We start from the raw sequence: 25,369 nt of genomic DNA, 5'->3' as shown, positions 1-25,369 counted from the left end.
AGGAGATTATTTCCTATCTCCAGGGTGAAACTGAACTTTCACAGGAAACCTCATCACATTAAAAGAGGGAGGACAGGGTCCTGTCTCCCTCACTTTTGTGCATATGCAGATTGGATCGGGAGATTCTAACAAAGAACAGGCAGGGTCCTTTTCCTCTCACTCCAGCTAGCACTGATCTTCCCACAGGATTTTAACTGCCAAAAGCCCAGATATTATCACGCCAGAGGAAAGACATTTGCAGGAGGCACTCCTGAAAAGTCTCCCATGCCCAAAGGGTTTCCCACGGCTCCTGTCAAGATGCCCTGGCAGAGTGCTTATGAGAGACAGTGCATTAGAGGAGGACAAGTTGGACACTGGCTCTTGCAAAGCTCAAGGACCACTCAGGAGTCCTCAGATCTCAGAGCCTGCTCCAGACAGAGGAGGAGCCTGGCTGGATCTCTGTGACCCAGTTATGGACCACGTACTTCTAAGAATAACTTCCACATCAAGCAAGGAGAATTTTCTTCTCTCATCCCCATAAACATATCCTTTACCCTTGTTACACTTTTATTAAGACATCCCTCAGCATAAGTGCCAAATAAACCTTTCAGATACTTGAATTTCTTCAGCATGCACACAGCATGTGTGTGTTTCCCTATCTCAGACAATGCAGAGCAGACACAAAGAGGAGCCCTCTTGATAGGATGGATGCCCAAAGAAGCAGAGACCAGGGAAAAAACAGCAGAATAGCAGAGAAAAGCATGAGGACAAAAGCTCCAACCTTTATAACCGTGGGCTGTTCACCGAGACAAAAATACTGCAGCAAAACCAGCGAGGTCAAACATCATTTTCCCTCATCTGATAACGATGACTGAGGAAGTTTGAATTCATAAAAGGCACAAGCACATCACACACCCTGGAAAGACAATCCTAACAGCCTTTGTTCAAAGCAGGAATCCCTATACGAATAAATCAGATTTTCAAGGGAGGCAGAAATAGGGCTTGTAACAAAATTTTTCAGCCGCCCCTTAGCTCGAGCAGCACTAGTGGGCATAGCTATAATCACAGCAAACCTACATAATGGGTCTGAACTAGCTTAGCCCTTTCCCTGCAAGCAGAGAAGCTGCCACATCAGTAACTCTGTTGCTAGGGCAACTGCTTACTTTCCATATCAACTGCAAACTCGTTGCTATGGAGACACATATACAAGAAAAATTCCTCTCTACAGCCAAGGACCAGATGGTAGGGAAGTCATGGACTAACGGGCTGTACTAAGTGGGACACAGACTACAGGACATTTAGATCTGTACGTTCACAATAGGATTAATCTGAACAAGTGAATTCACAGGTCTGGCAGTATAAACAAAGCCAGGGAACTCCACATCTACTCCCCATCATGTGATAACTTCATACTCTGGCCAACTATTATTAAACTGCTGAGCTCAATGCAAAGAGGTTTGTACAATCAAGGGCTCAGCATTTTCCCTTCTTCAGCCCAGCGTTCTGTCTCGATCCAGATCAGCCTCACTGCAGTTCCATGAACAGCCAGGCTTTTGGTTTGCCAGGTAAGCCTGATGGCACTGCAGCTTATGTGGAATAGCAGCAATGTAAAATCAAATTCTTTCTTCCACATTCCGCACCAGACCTAAAAGCACCAGGACAGGGCAAGTGAAAAAAAAAGTGATGAATCCTGTCTTTTTTTTTTCTTTCCCTCTCCATTACAATGATCTCACATCAGGAAATTCAAGAATTCATATGCAGGCAGAAAAAGCTGCAGACTACTAGATTCATATTTAGCCCCATGAATATAAACTAGTGGAACTCAAGACTGAGAAAACTACTATGCAGAGGGAGTTCAGAAAAGAATTAAGTGTTCAGCAGAACTTTTTTTAGAAAAATGATTACTGAAAGGCTACATAAACAAACACTGGAAAGCACAACTATGAGAGGAAAAGCTTCTAGCTTTTCACAATATGTCAACGCACATCAACCGGCAAATGCCTGCAATTCCCAGCACTGACTAATTCCTTCCCTCCATACTGTACATGTTTCAGAGCCCATCTTGTTAGTATTTTATAACATGCCATTTGCTAAATGCTGTTTTTCCCTTTTTTCCATGTAAAACCAGTAAAACAGGCAGACCCCAACCCTGCAATTTGCAAAAGCTGTCTGCAAAGGAGAAGTAGTATAAAATGATTCCTTACAGATGAAACCCCTCCTTTCCCCTGCCCCAAGCCCCATACCAAAATCAGAGAACCCTTTAGATGGACACCTGCCTTCTGAACAGCAGAGATACTTGCTGCAAGGTACCGAATCAAGCCCAAGTGTGTGCTCTCACACATGAAGGTATTTTCAAAGCCATCAGTTGACATTTACTGCTTTCCAAGTCCGCAATTAGCTGTCAAGCACCTGATTCAGCAACTCTGACCCAGGGCCAATTCTGCACTCAGAACTCTGTCTACCACATCCCTTGGCCAGGACACGATGAAAAACCCAGCAGGGGACTCGAATGACCTGCTGTGGTGCATTTTACATTTGAGATTCCCTTTTCATTCACCTTAAAGCTAGCTACCTGCAGTTATTAGCATCTTCAGAAAGCAGAAGAAATTATTTCTAAAAATCTGCGATTTTCCTGGAATTAATAAAACTCCACCTTGTGATTCATACAGGCAAGGCCTCCCACCACACCTTGTTCTCTAGCTATGTAACCATGGCCGTAATCACGAATTTGAGATGTGGGTGACCAGTCATGCATTGTGCTGTGCCACATCCCCACGGAGCAGCAGTGCAGTGTGGCATTGTTCAGAGGAGCTCAGAGGATGGCCGGATATTTGACAGATAGACACGAAGACAAGTTCCTCATAGAAGGAAGCTGAACTCTAAATAGTCAACTTGTAAACAGAGGAAGAGGGTCAGAACAAAACACAAATGGCTGAGTTAAACACATGCCTTGCCAGTTACTGTATTTTGGTGGTTTTTTAAATGCATTGTATGAATATTTCTTAAGAGTCTGGAACAGGGTCATAAAAGTCTGTTGTGGCATTGTCATTATAGGCTCACTTCCAAACCAGAATTTAAGACTCTGCTTACACAAAACAAGATCCAGTTTGGGAAGAGATTTTTTTTTCATCTCACACATGAGCTTTCACAGCAATTAATTGATAAAAAATACAATTATACAGTTTGTGATCAGCAATATGGGGACAGTGGATTCTAGGTAATAATACTTTTTAAAAAGAAAGAAAAGAAAGATCGACATGTCAATCCTTTAAAAATGAAAGCTCTGTAGAAAAGAAAGTTAATTCATCTAAAATGAAAAGTTGCTAGTTTACAATAGTGTATGACTCTTCCTCAAGAGTTACTTGAGCTTCTATTCCAGAGCTTTTGAAGTTAAATTGCACACAAAATAGGGAGAACAGCACCACCAAGAGAAGTCTAGTTTCAGGGTAACAAGTTACAAGACAATCAAAGCATTTAACTCACTGAAATACAAAAGCTGAGTTCTGCCAGGGGAAAGTGTTCACTTTCTGATCTTCAGCCAATTTTAGAGACAGACCATGAGTGATGTGATTTTACCTGCTATTTATTTCCCTAACCTGTGAGAAGGCCTCTGAAATTAATCTGCAAGACGGTATTTTTATCAGTGTACTCGTACTTTGCCAAAGATTCATCCAGGCTGCTTCAGAAGGTCCCCTTTGGAAACTGATTCCTGCTCCCAGGCAGACTGACAGAGTAGAAGGCTATGCAAGGGACTGCCCCCACCACTCCACTCACTTTCCCATTCCTTTGCACACAGCCTCTTCCTGCAGACACTGCTGGGGAATCAGCAGTGAAGTGAGGAGACAACAACCAGATCAGAAAGCAAAGATGTGCTCCCAGGGCTTCTGCTCTGCACCAGCTGCAGAAGTTACATGAGCTCAAAGAATGCCAGAAATTTTGGTGAATGGTAACCTTCACCTGTGATCCCAGACCTGCCTCTGCTCTTTGAAGAGTTTCTCTAAAACTCGCTTGAACTGGAAAAAAGCTTCATCACCATTACCCTCCTTGTATAAAAGAAAGAAAAGGTTTTTTTGGATTACAACACAGACCAGGGCAATAGCAATGGACTCTTACATAAGGCATACCCTTTCACTATACATTTGTATAAGCCAAGAACAGCAAGCAGCCTATTTATAACATGATTACATTCATCTAGTATAGCTGGAAACCATTACCACAGCATGATAACTAAAAACAATATTTAACCACTATGCATGAAGACACCAGCTGGGGGGAGAAAACACACACACGCTGAACACTTTCTTACAGATGTCTAGACAATGAATTTAATAAAATCAGAATGAGCAATGCTAAAGAAATGTTGGCTCTCTGAACTTAATCGACTACTCTACCAGGCACAGGGTTGCACATTCTATACTACACTGTTAAGGACATATTCTGGGATTAGCAGGTGAATATTTTCAAAGCCAGAGAGAGCTTCTCATAGTTCCAAACTCACCTGACTTCGGTCTTTGTCCACTTTCTTAAAACACTTATTCAAGGACAGATTATGTCTCACAGAATTTTTCCATCCAGTGGGTGCATTTGCAAAATATGGAAAGTGTTCCAAGATCCAGTTGTATATATCCTTTACAGGCAGTCTTTTGGTTGGCGAATCCTCAATGGCCATAAATATGAGGCAGCTAAAGGAGTAAGGAGGTTTGCAGTTGGGGTTCTGCTTGGCATCGTAGGGCATGTCAGAGTGGGCAGGAGACGGAGGCGTGTCATCACCAATGTCCTGAACAGGGCTAACGCTCCTTAACACTGAGTCCCCAAAGCTTTTCAGCAAGTTCTTGCTCTCATGTAACCAGTTCAAATTAGTTAGTTCTTCATCTTCCATGGCCCCTTTATCTAATCTGATGGCAGGCAAAGAGAAATCTAGGTCCTCGTCATCATGAAGTGCCTTTGATAAATCGCTATCTTGATAACGCTGGCTCAATCCACTGGGAACACTAATTCCTGAGCCCTCTGGCTTCTTACTGGGAGGCATGACTGGACCCATTTAGACAGCAGCTCCTGGCAGAGTGAATCCAAAGAAAAGGGAGAAAGAGAAAAGTTAGCTCATAAAAAGTTCCTGTGTAACAATTTGACAGCTTTTCCCTAACTGGTCACTTGGCCTTTTGCCCTCTGTATTAAACATGACAGTTTCACGTAACACACATCCACAACGCTGAATAAAATTATCTGAAGTCAGTACAAGGGAAGAAATTTCAGTTGATGGAATAAGATGATAATCCAGATACACCTCAGTTCTGCATGCACGTGAAGCCCCACATAGGAAATTCCAAACCATGTCTCTTTAAAGAGGAAGCAGTGTTCTCAAACCATTGAATACCCCAACTGTATCACTTTAATATGGATGGGAATTTAAAAAATAGTAAGAGTGACTTATGGCCAGTTGCTTCAGAATAATTTCAGCTGTTTCACATCTGAGGACAATACAACAGCACCATGATTAAAATCATGCTGGCTAAAGGCATAGGCAGACAAACATCCATACTGACTTGGCTGCACCAAAACTCAGAAATGAGAGCAGAACTTCAAAACCAGCAAAGGAGAAAGTAGGAGGGAAAGCAACACCTGGTAGTTTTGGGCCCAGGGCCAAAAAATGGGGAAGCAAGTGCCAGAGCAATAGAGCACTTTAAAAATGTATGTAAACAGAGAAGATTTTAACATAAACTGAACTTATTTCAAACGCAGTAGAAAACAACAGTCAGAAAGACCAGACCTCTGTGATGCTCAACAATGGCCTGTGAGAGGTGGGGTGAGCTGTGGAGGGTACTGCACCAGCAGGCCCTGGGGGGACACCTGTGAGCACTAATACTTGGCATGACCTGAGCACTTCCGAAGCAAAGTGAAGCTGGGCCCCTGCCCAATTCGAGAGAAGCAGACGAGCCCAACAATTCTGCTTCAGAAGCAGGAGACAGGCTCCCTTAGCTTCTACAAACAGTCAAACTGCCAGGAATTACCTCTGGAGATGTGAAGAGAAGTGGAACAAAAACTGGATGGAGTTAGTAACAGAATTTAAATGGACGAAACGTTCTGCACAAACACTGAATGAGATCGAAATGATTCCCTGTACCTAAAACATAACCCCAGCAGTTAGCTGAAGTCATGCAGTCACAGAGTCAATACGGTAAATTAAAGGCAAAAAAAGCTACAGGTAACAACAGAATGAACTATCTGTCTGCAGGGACAAATAGAGCAACACAGCCATTATGGGAAAGAGAAATAATGGACTTTAATTTAGCTGTCATAAATGGCCAAAACCAAAAACTTTTAAGTTCTTTGGGTCTTTCTATAACGAAGTTACACCAAAGCAGATATTCACTAAAAATGAAACACACAGAACTTTTCTGCATGGAAGCACATCGATACACTCACCATCTTCAGTGAAAATGTGCAGTTTTACATGAGTAAGTATCTGGAAAAGGAAAAAATACCGAGGCAGATGTAAACACCAGGAGGCCACACTTGCGTCGGCCCCACTTCCTAGTTTTCAAAAGTGCATCCAGCGCAAGCAGAAAGTAAACAAGGGAATCGCCAGCGTCCAGGGGCACTGGCATCGCCTACCTAAGCCACACACTTAACTTGGACTCCAAATGGAAGTTCCGTCCCATGAGCTTCTAAACAGGAAAATTATATGATGGCTGACAGTAAAGTAATTTAATTGCACTGTTGCTATGACAACACGCTGCTCTCTTTCTGTTTAATTTCCTTATTTGCCGGTATCCTCCCAAAGGGCCGTATCACTTCATGATTTTTTTTCCCCTGTCTCTCTCTCTCTCCCCCCGCTCCAGGCAGCGGGGGTGACCGGGCGGCCGCGGCCCCGCGGAGCCCCCTCGGGCCGGCACGGACAGCCGGCAGGGAAGTCCGGCGGCGTCCGGCCGAAGAGCGGCTCCCAGCGGGGCCGCCGCGGGCGGGCGCGGTGCCCGGGGCAGTCCCCGCGGCGGCGGGGCCCGACTGGGGCCACAACGGGGGGGTACGGGGGGGGGCCTGCCAACGAGGCCCCTGGCAGCTGCAGCGGCGCCCCACCGGCAGACAAAAGAACGCCGGTCCGGGCGAGCCCAGGCCGAACCCGAACGAACGCGGTTAAGCCGCGGGAGCTCCGGCAGACGCGCCCCGCACCCGCGCCCGCCGCGGCCGGAGGGGGGCGCACCGGGGCGGGCCCCCCGCCCGCGCTCCCACCGCACCCGCCGCGAGGGGGGGCGGGCGCCCATTGGCCGCGGCCGCAGCCAATCAATGGCGTTGCCAGGCGACCGGGGCTGCTCGGGCCGGGCGGCGCGCGCCGCGCCACTGCCGGCCAGGTGTCACCGGCCGCGCGGCCCCGCCGCACGTGCGCGCGCGCGCCCCGAGCTCCTCGCCCGGGCGCCGCCGGGACCCCCCGCGGGACGAGCTCGGGCCGGGCGCGGCCCCGCGGCGCGGGCACGGCCGGGCTCGCCGGGGTCACGGCGGCGCGCGCGCCGGGCCGCGCACCAACTCCCGACCAAGTTGTGGCGCGGGGCCGGGCCGAGCCGGGCGGGACCGCGCCGCGCCGCTCCCCGCGGCCGGCCCGCACCGCCCCGCGCAACCTCCGCCGACAACAACAACAACAACAACAACGACGGCAGCAAGTTACCTGGCGGGGGGCGGCGGTTTCACCGCGGTCCCTTCATGGCAGCGGCACAAAGTTTCATCTGACGGAGCCAGGCATGGCGCGCCCCCGCCTCAGCCCGAGCCCCGGGGGTGCCGCGGGGGTCCCGGCGCACGGGGCTCCGCCGCCTGCATGGGGCCCGACTGCCCCACGCCCGCCCCGCGCTCCCGACGGGCAGCGGTCCGCCTCGGTGCGAGCCCGAGAGCGAGAAATTGTTTCCACTGCAAACAAAAAAGGCGACACATGACCACGGAGGGAGGGGAGAGAGGGAAAACGTGGGCTGGGCCAGCCGCGACGGGAGAAGCCGCGGAAGGGAGGGCCGCCGGCGGTGGGGGAGGGCGGTGGTTCCTGCCGGCCGGCGGCGGGGACCCGGCCGTGCCCCCCCGCAGGGCGCTCGACGACCCCGGCCCCCGCCCGGCGCCCGGGTCGTGCCGGGCCGCTGTCCGAGGTCGGGCGGGAGGCGCTCGGGAAGTCCCGATGCGCAGAGAACCGGCAGCCGCGGCGCTCCCACTTGTGCGAGTGTCCTGTCCCCCCGCCCGGCCAGGCCGACCCCGGCTGAACCGCGGTGTACACCGAAGGCACGGACGAGCCCCAGGAGCCCACGGCTTAGCATAGCGGAGCCCTGCTTCTACCTCTCCCGCAAGAGGAGCGGGGGAGGCATCTCTCAACACCCTCCCAGCGGGCAGGTAATTCCTGCCGAAAACGGGTGAACCTGCCGGCCCGACGGCGCACACGAGTCCGCCGGCCGGAGCCCGGCACCTGCCCCGCAGCCTGAGCGGGAGCCGGGCCCTGCGGGGGTGTGCGGGCAGCGGCAGGCGCGGGATCCCGCCCGGCGGCTCTGCTGCTGGCTCCGGGCATCGGGAAACTACGGCCACTGCTGTGTGCGCGGTGCACAGTAGAGAACCGTGTTGCAGAAATCTGCAGTAACTGCCGACGGTGCTGGGGGGGGGATATTTCCTGAAGGAAATCTGCTTTAAAAGAAGGCTTGACTCAATTAGGAAATATGTTGCCTTTTCTCCTCTGCTATCATACTTTGACATAATTAGTATTAGCTTGAGTAAAAAACCTTTGCCATGAGTTGAATTAATTGAAGGGAACTAACCTGATTTAAAAATAAAGAAGTTGTCCAGTCTAGACAGCACTAGCTGAACGTACAGTCTCCTATACATTGCATGCCAGATCTCAAATAGCTTCAGTGATTTGCAGCACAAAATTAAAGTATGGCTGTCTACCCGCAAAACAAGTACATGGAACTGTTTTGTAGCTGGTCCACAAAAATCAAACATTTTCTGCTCTGGGTAAACAACGCTCACAGATTTAGCATACTACAAAATAAAGTCTCCTTCCACTATAGAAAATGCCTGCTGCAGAAATGTAGAAACAATATCACTTAAGTCAGAAATACAGGTATCCTTCCCAGTGCAGTCCTCCCTGGACACATAAATTGTGACTAAGCTAGGAAGGAAAACATTTTAGCTGTTTTATTTAGAAAAGTTAGAACAACTGCCTCAAGACCTTTAGGGAATTTTGCATTATTTCCCAATGGATGGGTTACCTCCTTTAATCTGTTTAATACTCACGAAATTCCCAGTTTTAGGTAAGAGTGGCAAGCACCTCATTCTCAAAGTGCAGGGATAAGAAGCAATTCATTGATTCTCTGTAACTAGGAATTCCTGTCATAACTAGCTAAGACTTCTTTTGCCGATAGCTTTCCCTCCCCTTCCCAGTGAACTGCTATTTCACATTCTTGCATATTTTCAAGAAGACACACCAGCAGCTGAATTGCAGAATGGGAAGAATACCTATCAGGCAGCAGAGTATCATCATTACCCACTGGCAATCCTGCCCTGTGACTCCACCAGCCCTAACACTCCAACAGTCAGCAAGACCAGTAGTTTACGCAGTTCTTATCTCATGGCCGTTTGGTTTCAAACCCAAACTAAATTATCAAGTCGTAACTCCACCCACCTGAATTTACTCCAAATGCTTCAGACATTTTTCTGAGTGAATCAACATACCTCTCTATTGGCAAGCAAGGAGATTTATTGCATTTATTATCACTTGTAAAAGTCAAGTGTCTTGAAAGACTACCAAGAAGAATTCAGCTAATGAGAAGTATTTCTGAAGTGAGAAGGGGGAAGCCTCATGAGATGCAGGGTAGTATGCAAAGAAAATTATACCCTGAATACATTATGTATGCATCCTATTCAGCTCAGTTCTGTTCAGAATTAGTGGCCAAATTCCCCATGAATATTGGTGGAATATGATCAGTTTCAGAGTTTTCTGGTTTTTCCATGGCAGGTAGGAATTTCCCCACAGCACACACTAGAGATTGCATTCAAAGGCCACAGTGAGACATTTGCTGTGTAGACAGAAAAGCCGGCACGATCAAGCACAGGGGCCAGCAGCAGGTGGCGGAGAAGGCTGGGAGAGCAGGGGGACTGACTGCCCGCTGGGTCAGAGGGCTGCCAGACGCTCCCCGCTGAGGTGTCCTGTGAGAGGCAGCAGTGCAGGGCAGCCTCTTGCTGGCTCCCACCTACCCCGGAGCTCAACAGCAACAGCTGGTGACTTGCAGAGCACTAAAATACCAGCAACAGTGTAAACACTACTATCTTGCCTCTTGGGAAGACTGTTCCCCAACTTCTGACGCTTTGCTGGAATACCTACTACAACTAATTTAAGAAAGGAGCACACAGTCTCGTGCAGCTCCATTGAAAGAGCATTAACTGCTGCCTTAGAGACTACAGCAGCAGCAGAACAACTAATGTATGCCCTCAAGTAACTAAATACTCATTGTAATCTCAGGCAAGCCCCCAAATTTATTAAGGTGTTGATTTCCCCATTTCTGAGGCAGCAATAATACTAATTAATTTAGCATAAGATTTGCAACACTGACAGATGAAACTGTTTGTACATCAAGACCAAAGTACTTGCCGCACTGAAGGCTGATTAGAAGTTCCAACAGTGCAGAGCTGCACTTTAGCCTTGTGGGCTAATATACAACAGTCTAATCTTTCCACTCAGATTTCAGAATACCAACTGCAGATGTTGCAGTATCTTATTTAATGAGGATTTCCAGCCATCTCTCTATACTCCTTTATCTCTTATCCTCTTCTAGATTGGAATCCCTGAAAATTTCCCACAAGCCATTGAGCACACAAGCACAGCAAGGGTCATGGGCTCACAGGCTCATCTTCCCCCCTCAATCTCCATCCCTGCTGGGAACATCTTTCTTTGCTAGTATTATGACCATGTGTCATGGTTTAACCCCAGATAGCAACTAAATACCACATAGTCGCTTGCTCCCCCTGCCACACACAGAGTGAGGAGAGGAATCAGAATTAAAAAAAAAAAAAACCAAAAAAAAAAAACCACCACAAAACCTTAACTCTTGGGTTGAGATAGGAATAGTTTCATAATTAAAAAAAAAAAAAAAAAGATGATGATGATAGTAAGAGACAGAAAGAGGAATAACACCCAAGAGGAACAAATAATGCTCAATACATTTGCTCACCACCTGCTGACAGATGCCCTGTTCATCCCTAAGAAGGAATTGGCCCCTCCTGGTCAATTCCCCCACAGTTTATATACTGGGCATGATGCTCTATGGTATGGAAAATTCCTTTGGCCAGTTCAGGTCCCCTGTCCTGGCCATGCTCCCTCCTGGCTTCTTGTGCACTGCTCACTGTCAGATCACAGGAAACTGAAAAGTCCTTGACTTAGGGCAAGCACTGCACAGCGGCAACTAAAACATCAGTGTGTTACCAACATGATACTCATACTGAATCCAAAAATACAGCACCACTGTCTCAGCCAAAAGCAGGACACCATGTCACATAACCTTGTTAAATACTTCTACTTTCTGCCTTCTGGCCTCACCTGCCACACTTCAACAGTCCTGCACTATTTATCCTCACCTTTAAGCCCCTCTTCCTAACTTGGTCTCCAATTACCATGTCTTTAATGACTGGTGTCCTTGTCAATGTTTATTTTCTCTACATCAGAGTCAGATTTCTTCCCTGAAGTCTGCTGCAAGTTTGCCAGCCAAGCTTGCTCATTAGGATTTAGAATTACACAACTGTCCAAAAAAACCCTCCTAATTCTTAAGGGTCCTGAGGTATTTTTCAAAGAGTGATGTGGACAGGGCTGCTGAGTCTTGTGATCAGACCCTCAGTGTGGGACACAGCTCAGGCCCTGACACCTGACACCTGTACACTGACCATCTCGTTTTTTATCAGTTCTTACCCCATGCAGAGTGACTGGTGCATCCCCATCAGTCTTGATATTTCTAATCTTCTGTTTTCTCTGAGGCAATGGATTTAATCTTGTACACAGCACAAGCACCTTGGACACCTTCAGAACTTATAAAAACTAAATCATGAATACAGTGTTTATTCATTTCTACTTTCACAACTCCTGTTCTCAGCATTCTTCTCCTGCAGTATCAACACTTCTTTATTTTTAACCACAGCAGACCAGCCTGGTTTTGTTTTTTTGCACTATGCCTGCTTTTGGGGCAGAGAAACAGCCGTGTCTGAATTCCTGGAACAGTACTAGAACACCCAGAGTCTCTGCCCTGTACAGAGGTAACACACCTAATGGGCTGACAAACAGTGCCCTGCTGCCCTGAAAGAGAGCAACTCTGGCTTCACAGCTGCTCTGAGGGCAGTTGTACCCTGCCTGCCCGTCCCATGGCTTTTGCAAGCATGCCTTCCCATTTCTTCACCCACAGCAAGCACTAAGCTATAAGCTGCATATGCAGGGAAGGCCCAGCTTACTCCAGCTTACCAATAGATCTGTCTTTTGTTCATTCACTCAAGAACATGGAATCAGATTTACAAAGCATTTTCCCAACCTTGCATTTAATTAGTCTTCAAGTTCTCATTTTCCCCAGCAGGCAAAACCCAAGAGAAACAGAACTGAATCTGTGAGAAAAGGAGCACCAATACAAAGCTTTGTCAGAAGTCTGAGGAAACAAAACTATCTACGGTATTTCTGTTTCACAGGCTAAAATAAAATTAATTTCTTCCAATAAGATCCACAATTTTTATTAAATACCTCCTTAATGTATGCACAGTTACAATGTTATTGTAGTAACGCTTGCAGTTTCTAGGAAAATGAGTATACTTAGTGCTAAAATTACATACAACTGAGAAGCTACTAGCAATTGTGTTTCTGTGCATGAGTGTGGTGGGAGGACAGCATCATGCATGCTCGTTTGTCCTACATATATTTGTTAAAATGAGTCCATATGAGAGACACTTTCACAGTGTAATTACCCAACATACAAGGACCCCAAGCACAAACCTAGCCTATACTGGGAAAGGGAAGCTTCTGCAAGTGCAGCTTATTTTAGTGGCCTAGTCAGTGGAAAGCAAAATGTTGCTGGGATAAACGTATCTTTACTGGAGTCTTCTGCTATAAAGGTCTGAACTCACCTAACTAACTCAGTTGGTATGCTAACTGTTATACAAGCCAGTATTTCTAGTACAGGTGCAGTGTTTAAAGATGCTGAAAAATGAAGGAACTATGGTCTGGAGTTTGGTGCTCAAACTCGGCTATCTGTTGTAAAGGTGTAATGCCACAAGATGTGGCCTAGCGTTGCCTCAACATCAGTATTCACCACTTGGCAGCTGAAGTCAAACTTACAAGTAATCAGCAGAACCAGAGATCAACTGTATTTTGTTCTCAAAAGCAGTGTGGAGGAAAAGCAACAGCCAACGCTGTAGACAAGTAAAGATTAGAAGTTTTGGGGAAAACTACAATGGAAAACCATGTTCTTTTTATAAAACTCCCAAACTGCATTGCCAAGTGGAATTTCTAAAACTAAGACAAAATTATTTCAAGTCAACTTCTCAAATTCTGCCTCAGCTTTCCTGAATACAAACTGTTCACTTCATCAGTTATTTTATTATTTTGTCTTTACTTGTGTATATATGCATCCAAAATTTAAATTTGCAACAAGACCTCACAGGTAGTGAAGATTGTGTTCACATCTCATCAACTGAAGTTCTTGGCAACTGACACTAAACACAGTTTACTATCACGACTGCTATAAGCCAGAAGGCAGTTTTTCTCCTCTGACCATTTGCTTGTGCCAGGTGCATTTCCTAGCCACAACTATACTTGTGTGAATCCCAGCTTGATTTCCAGCTTTTTGTAGCACAAGATATTTCAGGGTTCTTTCCTCTACTCATTACTTGGCTCTACTCTTCCTGTACGATTCTTGAACACTGTTCCCAGAGGAAATCCTGTGAAACAATTTCCCATATTGCAACAACACAAAGACAACTATGAGAGCCTGTATGAGGTGGTGCAGGGATGAAGCACAAGCATGGCTGTGCTGACCTACAGTTGTGTCTGCAAAGAGATGCTGAGAGGATGCAGTTTGTGGGAAACGCACGAAGTGCCATAAGATGGACAAGCAGACTTCTATCCTTGGTGTGTTTTTAGTGCTACAGACCAGCTCACCAAAAGTGCCAGAGAGCAAGGAATGGAAAGCAATGAAAAACTGCAGTGGAAGGACTAAAAAGGGCCAGTACCATCTGCAGAAAGTTTCTGTCTTGTCCTGTGCTCCCCTCCACAGCCACAAGTGAGGTGGCCACCAAGGCCACCAAACAGAGAGCAGCCATCAGGCAGAGCAGGTAAGCAAGATTTTCGGAGGAAGGAGGAAACCTGGCATAGCAAAAAAGCACAGCTCAAGCACCCACATCCCAGCAACAACCTCTGTGGCCAGAGAACCACCCCCTGGCTGCTACATTCATGTCCTGTGAGGTGAGCTTCCCTACGAGCAGCTTTTGGCTTCTCTACGGTGACAAGAGTGCATTATTATAATGGACTGACTTATTCCCTGGGACATTAATTTCTGCCAGGCCTTTTGGCACTGCCCCAGCCCTTCTGGCAACAGGTAACTTCAGTGAGCAGCTGCAGTGATCTGGGAGGTATGGTGCATCTGGCACCTCACAGACTTTTTGCAGGCAAATTTCACATTCCACAGGTTTCTCACAGGGATGTCACAAGGATGGGGTGGGCCTCAGCTGCTGAAGCACTATGAAATAATCTTGGGAATGTTTTTTTCTTTAAATCTGCAGTCTTGTAAACATTGATAGTTAAGCGCTTTTCTTAGGTTCAGCTAGTTCCGGCACAGTTTAGCACTTCCATAAGCATTTCAAAGACAAAAAAATGTTATGGCTATGTTGTGGTTTAATCTCAGCCAGCAACTAAGTACTATGCATGTGCTTACCCACTCCTCCCACCCCTGCTGGGATGGGAACAAGAATCGCAAAAAGGTAAAGCCTGTGAGTTAAGAGCAGCTTGATAAATAAAATCAAATATAATATCAAATATAATCTTACATTAATAGCAGTAGTGGAAAGGAAGATATGAGAGAGGGAGAGAAAAAGAAATAAATCCCAATATGTACACAAAAATGATACACAGTACAATTGCTCACCACCTGCTGAGTGATGCCCAGCCCATCCCCTGCAGTGATCAGCCCTTCCCAGCCAACTCCCCCAGTTTATCTACTGGGCATGATGCTCTTTGATATGGAATATCCCTTTGGCCAGTTGCAGTCAGCTGTCCTGCCTCTGCTCTCTCTCAGCTTCTTGTGCACCTGCTTGCTGGCAGACCATGGGAAACTGAAAAGCCCTTGACTTAGGCTGAGCACTGCACAGCAGCGAGTAAACCAGCAGCGTGTTACCCATGTCATTCTCATAATAAATCCAAACCACAGCATTGTATCAGCTACTAGGAAGAAAATTAACTCCATCACAGCCAAAATCAAGACATGATGTAACAAAATTTGTAAGAACATTTGAGGAGAAGTCACATCACCTGTCACATAATCTTCAATATTCTTTTTCACAACGAAAAACACCTCCAACATGAAAACAACACAATATCAAACCAAATACCACATGTAAGATAAAAGAAATAAGCTATCCCTGGAAAAAGCCCTGCAGGTTATTGGACCACTGCTGGGCAGCAGAGTTGGGGTTACAGCAGCAGACAGGCCAGTCCGGCTGTGCCAGGCAGCCACCGAGCCTCCTTCTGTCGTGCCTGCAAACAGAAGACCCATGTAATGACAACCACAAAACTCACTTAAGCTCTGAAAAGGTGACTAATGAGCTCTTTCATACTGCCTATAAATTATTCACTACAACACTGAACCCACTGAAGACAAATGGCAAAGTAAACTGTAAATACAGGGAGCAGGAGCCTCCTGTGTTGTCAACTTCCGCCTGTAAAACTTTTTGCAATGCAACAGACACTTCACTTGCTTCTGCTCCCTTGTTAAAATCACTCAAATGTTTAGACCATCTTTTTTACTACCTCTAGCAGAGTTAAGGCAGCTACAACTCCTATATATTTATTTTGCCACAGCAAAGTCGTTCCAGGTAGTAGTTCCAGGTAATCACAAAGCACTATGCATAGCTTTAAATTATATTTTTTAGAAATTAAAGTCTGACCTGAAAATGAAGGCCAGGTCTAAAGAAGTAAGAATACAATAGCACATGCATGTTTAATGAGAAACAACCCATCTCCATAGCCTGCACTTACTGATACTTCTGTGAACATCTGTAATTTGTGCCAAAATAAAAACTGAGATCTTAAAAAAACACAGTTTCATTTCTTAGGTGCTGGTCCAAAAAATCTTCTGATACGTTTAGAAACAGTCCATTTGTAAGAATGCTTTTGTTATTCTGTTTAGTGTGAAATAAGAGGCAGATAAGGGTTGGCTGTTAGCAGCACAAGGGGTGGAGTTTGCTGCTGTGGTGGCTGGAACAGGCATTTACTCTTCAAACAGTACTTTTCTTCCTAAGATAAATTACTCACACCACTTGTAAGTTAACTTTAGTATCTTGTTGCAGGTTGAACTAGCAAAACAAAGTGAATTACAGAGTAACATTAAAGACAATGTCTTACATGACATGTCTGATCTTCAGTGGGAAAACATTACTTGCACCTCTGGTTACACAATCAACTCCAAAGGTCAGGAACAACTAGATCAAAGGGAAAGACAGGAATTACATAGCTAAAGTCCAGTAGGGTATAAAGGAAGGTAAAGTAAGGGAGACATAAGGCAACATCAAGGTGATATTTAAACACAAGAAAAGAAAAATGGCTAGCAAAAGAAGTTTGAAAATGAAATAATTATTCCAGATTTCACTAATCACTCTCTTTCTTCCAAACTGTCAATGTAACTAAGCAGACTAAGAAATTCTACACTACTTGAAGACAAAGACTTTACCACCCACCAACAACTATGTGATTAGTCTTCATTTATTTAAATCCATGATTCTGAAATTACCAGAGATGCACAGAAACCATTTTGCCCTGTTAGTACTGCTCTTTTAAATGGTGACTAGAAAAAAGCAAACCCAAGACAGCAATGGAGCAGCCTACATCACATAGCATGCATGTCAACTTTTCAAAAGCTGTTGTGTTTTAACCCCAGCCAGCAGCGAAGTCCCACACAGCCACTTGCTTATTGCCCCCCAACCCCAGCTGGAATGGGAAAGAAAACTGGGAAAAGGTAAAGCTCAATAGTTTAGAACAATTTAATGACTGAAATAAAGGTAATAATAATAACAGTAATCATAATATTAATATCAACAGTAATAATAATACATGAACAAGTGATGCACAGTACAATTGCTCACCTGCTCACCTGCTGACTGATGCCCAGCCCCTGGCAGCCATCTCCCCCAACACTGAGCATGATGTTCAATGGCATGGAATATCCCTTGGGTCAGTTTGGGCCACCTGTCCTGGCTGTGCTCCCTTCCTATTTCCAGACCTGCTCACTGTCAGAGCGCAAGAAACTGAAAAGTCCTTGGCTTAAGGGAAGCACTGCTCTGCAATACCTAAAACATCAGTGTGTTATCAATATTTCTCTCATATTAAATCCAAAACACAGACCTTTACCAGCTGCTAGGAAGAAATTAACTCCATCCAGCTGAAACCAGGACAAAAGCTCTCCATCTAGTGAGATTCCTACCCCTCCTGTAAAGGAAGGGCCTTGGCAAAGCGCTACATTGAAAGCACAGACCCCACTAACCTGCCTGGCAAGGGGCGTTCACCTCCCAGTTCAGTGGTGGGAAACAGTGGCACCTCCTGCAGCCCGCTCCCCACACCCTGCTCCTCATTTCCCTAATGAGGCCCAGCAGTGATGTCAGTTTTGCCCGAGGCATGGTTTGGTCTAAATAACAACAAACTACGGTTGGCTATGTAATCAGAGGAATGCCACATCTGGGGGAGTATCAGCCAACAAACCGGCGGGACAGCTTTTCGCTGCGTGCAACAAAGTCTAAACTTGGCTACACATGTCAGTAAATCTCTTGACTGGTCAATGCCAGTCAGTTGCTGAGAGTGCCCTGGATGGCTTTGACCTAAGAGGTCACCTGGGAGGGTTCATGAGATACCGGTCCCTGCAAACTCTGCAAGTCTGCCATGCCACGGGTAGGGCACACAGCCAGCACCGGGTACCGCTAGCACCACTCTGGGGCCAGCTGGATTATGCTGGGTACCAGGGCAAATGCAGCTCAACCCAAAGCCACTTTGTGGCTGTTACCTCTTCTGGAAATTGTCCTGCTACTCCTCCTTCCTCTTGGCTCTCCAAACAACATAATCTTACAGCTCTCAAGATCCCAGTGGATGCCAATCAGTGGGGAACGCTGGGCTATTCTGTGCTTTGGTCGTATCATTACAACAAACTGTAGGTATTTCCTACCTGCACGTAGAAAATTCAGATGTTCACAAAGCAAAAAAGTCATGGACTCAAAAAATAGGAAAAACTGTGGCCTCTTTAAATTGCATAATACTCACCTCCTTATGAAAGAAATTGCCTCTCTGCTCATCCATTACTACCCACAGGTCCCAATCAAAAAAAAAAGCCAAGATTTATATGCTCCAGTGATTACAGAGTAGTCACTTTGCTGAGAGAAATCTGTAAGTGCTGACTAGATGAGGCCAGAAAATACACACATCTCCCTTACTTTTATGTATTTCTGTCCATTGTCACCTCTACAAAAATGGAAAAGGCAAAACAAACGGGCTGAAACAAGCACTGCCACCAGTAAGTTCCTACCTGTTCTTCTGCTACAGCTCTGGTCCTGCACACTTTTTGTACACAGCCAGAGCTGACTCAGAATTCCCATACACACACATCAGATTTAGGGAGCCAGAGACATGCTGCACTCACATGTGAAGTGTGGGTCTGCAGCTGGGCCCTTGGTGATACATGCATTTGTGTGTGTGAATACACACCATGGCAAGTGTGTGCTCAACTCTGTTCAAGAGTAGGATTTTAGTCATCAGGAACCCAAAGCGGGTCCTTACTCAAGTTAATGGGTTCCCCTTGAGCCGTTTCTCCTCTCGTACATTGGGCATATGGAATAAGATCCTGAAATTGGCCAGGTGGAAATTTATGCCTATGCTTGTCTTACTGAGCGGGAAGTGCGATGCTGGCGCCTGCAGAGTCCTTAGGGAGCTGGGCTGAAGCTGTCCTCAGGTACCCCAGTGCTCTGTGGCTCTGTGAGCTATTTGATTGCATCCTTGGATTTATGCCAGTGGTAATCAGCATCCAACCCTCTACCTTTATTTCTTCCTTACCTCCCTGTCACATAACTCCATTTAATGTTTACTGTAAGAGTTGAAAACGCCAGTCAGAGCAAAGCTCCTCCTGCCCACATCCTCATTCCAGCCAAGTCCTAAGGAAGAACAGGGTAAATGCACAGTGATACTCTGCAGCATTCTCCTGTACTTCCAGAGCCCTGCTGCTTAAAAGCTGAAGCTAAAGACACAATCAGATGTTGTGGTATGCTGTAAACACAAAGATATTTTTTCCTATCAGCTTTCAAAAAGGTTCCTGTAAGCTTCAGCATCAACAACAGCCTGTAGCAAGAAGTTCCACATTTTAACTATTGACTGTGTGAAAAAATTCTTCCTTTGCTTTAAACGAGTCACCTCATAGCTTTGCTTGAAAACCCTATTTCTTGTCTATTATCGTAATTATATATATCTAGGACACAAGACTCAGGTCTATGCAGACTTCTCTTGATTTTATAGTACCTTCCTACTGCTTCAACTGTGCTACTAATAACCTGAATTTCACCCTCTGAAATAACTACAGGTATACATAAACATCAGAAAATAATACAAAAACATACCTATCCATGACCATCTAATCATACAGTCATAATTATCAGTATTGCATCTACCCAGATAAAAGAAAAGGGAGTTATTTTTTGATAAAATAGTCCTAACAACATGCTCTCCCTTGCAGTCTCAGCCTGTAGCTTTTCCCTTTACAGACTCACTTGAAGTACCTGAATCTTTTCCAAGCACTTAATATGTCTATACAAAATATCAAAATATGGAAGCAGATCATTCCAGCTGACAATATCTTTATCCATGAAGAGAAGAGCAGCTGGAAGATGCTGCCTCACATGAACAATAACTGTTACAGATCAGGCCCTGTGTAGGTTCAGTCCTTTAAAAAACCTGCAGCTTCAGAACTACCAAACTTCTCAGGGCTGCTCCACTAGAAGTCCGTGCCTCCAGCTTCCACCTTGCATCTGCCTAAGACAGCAGGAGCATGGCCAAGGTGGAAATGGTCTGGGAGATGAGGAAGTGTCACAGAGCATGGTGGGAAGGGCTAGAGGGAAGCAAGAGAGAGAGAGTGCTTTCAAAGGGTGATGTGGAACTAGGTCAAGTCCAGGGTGGTCACATGGGAAGCAATGGCCTTGCGTCATCTTCTGCTCAAGTTTCAGCTCTGGCCCCATGTAAAAAGGGCAACAACCCCCCCTCCAACAACCCACAGTCATCATTATACCTGATCCTTGTGCTTGGATCAATGGAATAGTAAGTGATAAGTAAGTGTAAACACATGAACTTCGTTTCCACTGCAAGCATCCTCAGTTCTTCACCTGTGCTTCCAGCTCCTGGGAGCAGCTCCCAGCCACCGTGCACAGTGTGGGGCAGGGGATCTGCCCATTTGAGGCAAAGACCAGCAGCATGTCAAGGCTCAGCTGGCAGGATGTTTGTGAAAGCAGCTCAGTTCGGTCAACAATCTCCCCCTAGAGTCCAAGAACATCACCTCAAAAATATGTCTCAGCTCTTCTGGCACAGAGCCTGGGAACCCAAATTTGTTTCTGATCCAGGTCCTCTAGCTGGCAGTGTAACAAATTGCTGTCCTGCCACCAGGATGAATAAAGTCATTTTTCACTCATTACATTATTCAAAAATAGAGCAGGAGCTTTATTTAAAACAAGAAAGCAATACACTGGAAATTAACAGAGAAAAAAAGCTCTTTTGCTTTATAAACCACAAGGATAAAAGACTGAGAACAACCCGAGTTAATAACCCAAGGAGCTTGAACCAGAAATGAAGATACTCAGGATACAAATTCTACTGCTTCTGGTCTTGCAGCTAAGCCTGATGTTACATTCATGTCAGGGAGTCTGGCTTTTCCTGCAGATCACTAATATTTTTGCCTGCAGTCTACAGAATGGCTTCAGGCAAAATGGTATAGCTCCATATCAGCTGCTGAACTGGATAACCTATGGTTGTTTCCCCCAGAAGTGTGCTGTAGTGAGTGACACCTCTGCTGCTCCGGCTGCACCTCCCTGGGGTGTGAGGCATCATTCTGTTTCCCAGGGCACAATCCTGCAGCTGCTCCTACCGGGACAGGCAGCCCTGAGATGAGAAGCAGGACCCTGAGAATGAACCCTATTTACCTAACAAACTGTGAGGACTGCTGGACTTCTGTCAGTGCCTTTAAATCCGAGGTGTTGCTTAACGGTGACTTAAAGAAAGGCAGACAGGTGTACCTTGTGTCACCGATGGTAACATGATTCATGCTGATTCATGTTTCAGGAGACACTGCTCTCCCCTCAGCAGGTCTCCCTTGGACTCTCCTTTGTCCCAGTGAGGAAAAGATGGACAGGCCACACAAGCCACTCAAGCTGACTTGCTGGCCTTTACCTGCTGGATCTCTCCATCCTAGCCTGTCACCGACCTGATCTACCATCAGCTTTTATTACTGACTGGGTTATTTTTCCTATTAACCTTAATCAATACCCTCATGCAGTAAACATCCCAAAATTCAAGTCAATATAGAGAATTCATAAGGTAATACAGATTTATAGATATTTACAGCTACGATTAGAGATCCTCAGATGGCTGATGCAATGGAGGCACAGCTAATAGATTAGATTTTCAAATACTGATGGTAACTTGTAAGAAAAGCACTAGAAAGATTTAAAAGCCCAAGTCTCACTGACTTTTAAATGACTTTCAGTGAAGTTAGTATTGCTTCAGCCTTCAGGTACTTTCAAAAGTGCCATCTTATAGCCCTGCCTGAAGGTTTGCTTCTCTCCCCGCTGACACAATGCTTGTGAGAAGGGAGGGCAGTTACAGCAGAATGTTCATCTTACAAGATGCTTGTCTTGCCTAGGGGCACCGTCCTGCACAGAAATGAACGTTGTCCTGAGTGGATCTGGCCCTCGGCCATTACACTAACCAGAATGGCCAAACCAGCTGTGGCTGCTCTTAGTGCTGTGCCCATCCTGCTCTGCTGCCAGCAACAACACAGGCAACCAAACTGGTGTCTTCCTCTCCTCTGATAGCTCTGCTTTTTATTTCCAATCAGATGAACAAGACAGTATCACATCCTCTTAGACACTTTTTTCTGTGAATTATTTCAGGACTGTGCATTGCAAGTACTGGGTTAGGTGATTAGCTCCTACTTCTACAAGGGAATGATCCCCAAGGGGAACATGCCCAGCTCTGTGTAGACAGAGAGACGCTCAGTGCAACAGAGTCCTGAGCCAGCCCAGAGGGATGAAACCACTGTCAAATCATGTCTCTGCAGAATCCACTGCCCATAGGCTTAGATTGTCTCTTGCCTCACTCTCAGGAGTACATTTGAGCAACTGTCTGCACTTGGAAGCAAGTTGAAACAAAAGGGAACCACAACATCCTCTCATGTAGTAATCTCTAAGGATATATCTGCTACCCCCTGCACAGTACAGTGTAGGGACAGCCAAACCATGACACGTCCTGTAAACAACATCCCAAACATAAACTCACTGTCCAGGAGGCTGAACTTCTTCAAGAGAACTCCCCTGGAGTTCACTACCTTTGGCAGAGCACTATGCAAGCATTCCCCTGGAGACATCAGATTGTTTTGGTTTGCTTCATTAAAGAGTCTTTTTGACAAACAAAAGTCACATTCAAAACATTTAAACTTCTTTTATTCAATTTTTTTTTAATTTAAATGAATGAAAATGTACCAGTAAATGAAAACTTGTCTTTTTGTCCTGGACTTCTATTCTGCAGAACAGGGACTCTCTGCCAAGAAATGGCTGTAAGACTGTAACACAGTATTCTTCTATTTAAGTAGGTCACCTGACAGGGGAAAATATCTATGCAAAATTTCAGTGAAGCCAACAGATTTCTGATTAAGACTGGCACCTGGCAATAGCTATGGATTTCCACACATTTATCCCTCCCAGCACAGAAGTCATACATCTCATGCTAGCTCACATGCTTATAGAAAAAACCTTGCATACATTAATAGAAAATGTAGCAACTTCCTTCAATGCTTTTAGATCATCCTCTAGAAAAACAAAACAGCACATACTTCTAGCAGAGTTCTGAAAGTGGATCAAAAATCCTATATAAGGAGAGACTTCTGAATTTAGCTCCAATTAATTTGACTTCACTACAGATATGCTTGAGCCAAAAATAAACCCTAGACTGACTCCCATTTTCTGTTCTAGCCACTACACCCCACTTTGACGACAGGCACTTTACATAAACGCTGGTTTCTCTCAGTACTACATATTTTCAGTTGCTTTTTCAAGTCTGCTCCACTTTAAGTGGCTGCCACATAAATGTATTTTTTGAACCACAGAGTCCAATTTGACACTTTGCAGAACTGCCACCTTACACGATACAACCCTTGTGATGTATCTAATTCTTAGGGTCTAAATATATGGGGTTTATCTATATATGGGTTTTATCTAGATGTATTTTGGAATACATCTATCAGAGTTTATTACCCTACTGACTGCTGCCAGTATCAGGCAGAGGCACAGCATCCAGAAACACCTGCTTCAAAGCACAGAAATAGGAATGGGACTTCAGCAAGAGGTAAGGTCAGGGAAAACGTCAGTAAGAGAAACATCCCAGTATGGCTGCCACCAATTCCACAGAGGCCAGGTCTCACCATTAAGTGTGTCAATATAAGGACTTTGAAAAAAAAACCCAAAACTTTACTTGGACATCAGTTTGAGGGCCTAGAAAGGGCAGGTCATTCCAAATTGGCACCAAATCCTGCACTCTTTATTCTTGGAAAATTTTTTTGTTTACTTATTGCAATTCTGGGTAAGGATTGCAAGATGTAACTCTGAGATCAGACCTCTAATCCTGCCTCTCTGTTTACTGCATTGATTGTACTCTTTTATACTCTGATCTTGCCATTCCTGCTTAGTGCAGGCTCCCCTCTATTGGGGATGGTGAATTGAAATGAGATTCAACTGCAAAGCTGAGGCAGAGTAGGGAATGATGAAAACACATCATCTGCCATGAGCAGCCATCACCATGGCTAAATTTAGAATGTAGGCTCCTCAGGCAGAGAGATGATCCGCCATCCCTGTGGGGCACCAGTCACACAGTGCTACATAAATATTAAAATAATAATTGATGATTAATTAATAATGGCTTCCTTTTCCTCATGACCATCTCAGCTGCCATACGAAATAATAATTTCCTTTCTTCTAGATGCAGATACAAACAATCATTCAAAAACATATCTCCTCAGAGAAAATTCACTTTCCTATTCCTTTTCAGTAAAATAATATTTTCTGCAGCCTCGGACATGAGATTCTGAACCATTCACAGCCACTCTGTTTAAGAAAGAAATACTAATTAAAAATGCCTCAGAAGCCACAATAACCAAAATAAACATCAAGAAGGCAAAGCTGAGGTACAGAAAAAAAAAAGCAAATCAATTTGTTCCCTCTTGCTCTATTATCACTCTCTAAAGACAAAAGTCTTTTAATAAAACACCATAGAGATGCTGTGGGGAAGTATCTTAAGGATACCTAATTCCTTCAGTGACCATAGATACAGACATCTAACTGATCCTACAGCTGCCTTTCATCAGTGTATTGTTCTTCCTTCTGAAATGCACCAAATGCTTTTGATGTTCACTTTACTTTCTGCAGTTAAAAACCTCCAGAAATTCAGCAAGCAACCCACTCCTTTTGCTCATCACCTTGCTCTGTCCATCTCTTCCTAATCCAGGGCAGCCTTGCTGCACCTTCACCTCCCCCCAGCAAGCCCTCTTGCTGGGTACTGATCCATCACACCGTCCAGCAGATCTTGAAGCTACTTATAGCCCTTCTTCTAACCTCCTAGTTAAATAGATTTGAAAAATAAATAAATAAAACAAAATTCCTTTGTTCTCCACCTGTCATATTCTATTAGCATTTAGCCCTCAAGCTCCAAAGTTGGTGTCTGCAGCCTGAGTTCATTCCTCTCCAACTTAGCCTGCTTTCTAAATGTCAGATTTTACCAAAGCCCTTCCTTACTAATGACACTACTACTACTCCTCCTCCACACCCTTTTTTCTGTTGGTTTGTGTTCAGGCTTTTTCCCCAAATAACCAGCCTTACCTTTCCCAGCTGCTCAGCACTGCAGGTGTCA

At 45.2% G+C, this 25,369-nt stretch overlaps 1 protein-coding gene across 13 annotated transcripts in view; it reads right to left on the bottom strand.

The window, feature by feature from the left end:
* Positions 1–7,794, bottom strand: part of FOXN3 (forkhead box N3) — a 138,217-nt gene extending 130,423 nt beyond the window's left edge. For 9 of the 13 annotated variants that reach the window (XM_068192631.1, XM_068192638.1, XM_068192637.1 and 6 more), the window contains exons 1-2: positions 7,637–7,794; positions 4,478–5,034 (exon numbers count right to left, since the gene is read on the bottom strand). In XM_068192631.1, coding sequence (XP_068048732.1) covers positions 4,478–5,020 — 543 coding nt within the window. In that variant the 5' untranslated portion in view covers positions 5,021–5,034; positions 7,637–7,794. Of the gene's footprint in view, positions 1–4,477; positions 5,035–6,365; positions 6,443–6,591; positions 6,841–7,636 lie in introns of those variants that run through there. The other 4 variants (XM_068192632.1, XM_068192633.1, XM_068192634.1 and 1 more) reach the window with 4 other exon arrangements.
* Between the last annotated feature and the right edge of the window lie 17,575 nt (positions 7,795–25,369).

The sequence above is a fragment of the Anomalospiza imberbis genome, chromosome 6, assembly GCF_031753505.1.
Source record: "Anomalospiza imberbis isolate Cuckoo-Finch-1a 21T00152 chromosome 6, ASM3175350v1, whole genome shotgun sequence".
Classification (NCBI taxonomy): Eukaryota; Metazoa; Chordata; class Aves; order Passeriformes; family Viduidae; genus Anomalospiza; species Anomalospiza imberbis.
This window is presented reverse-complemented; position numbering and strand designations above follow the sequence as displayed.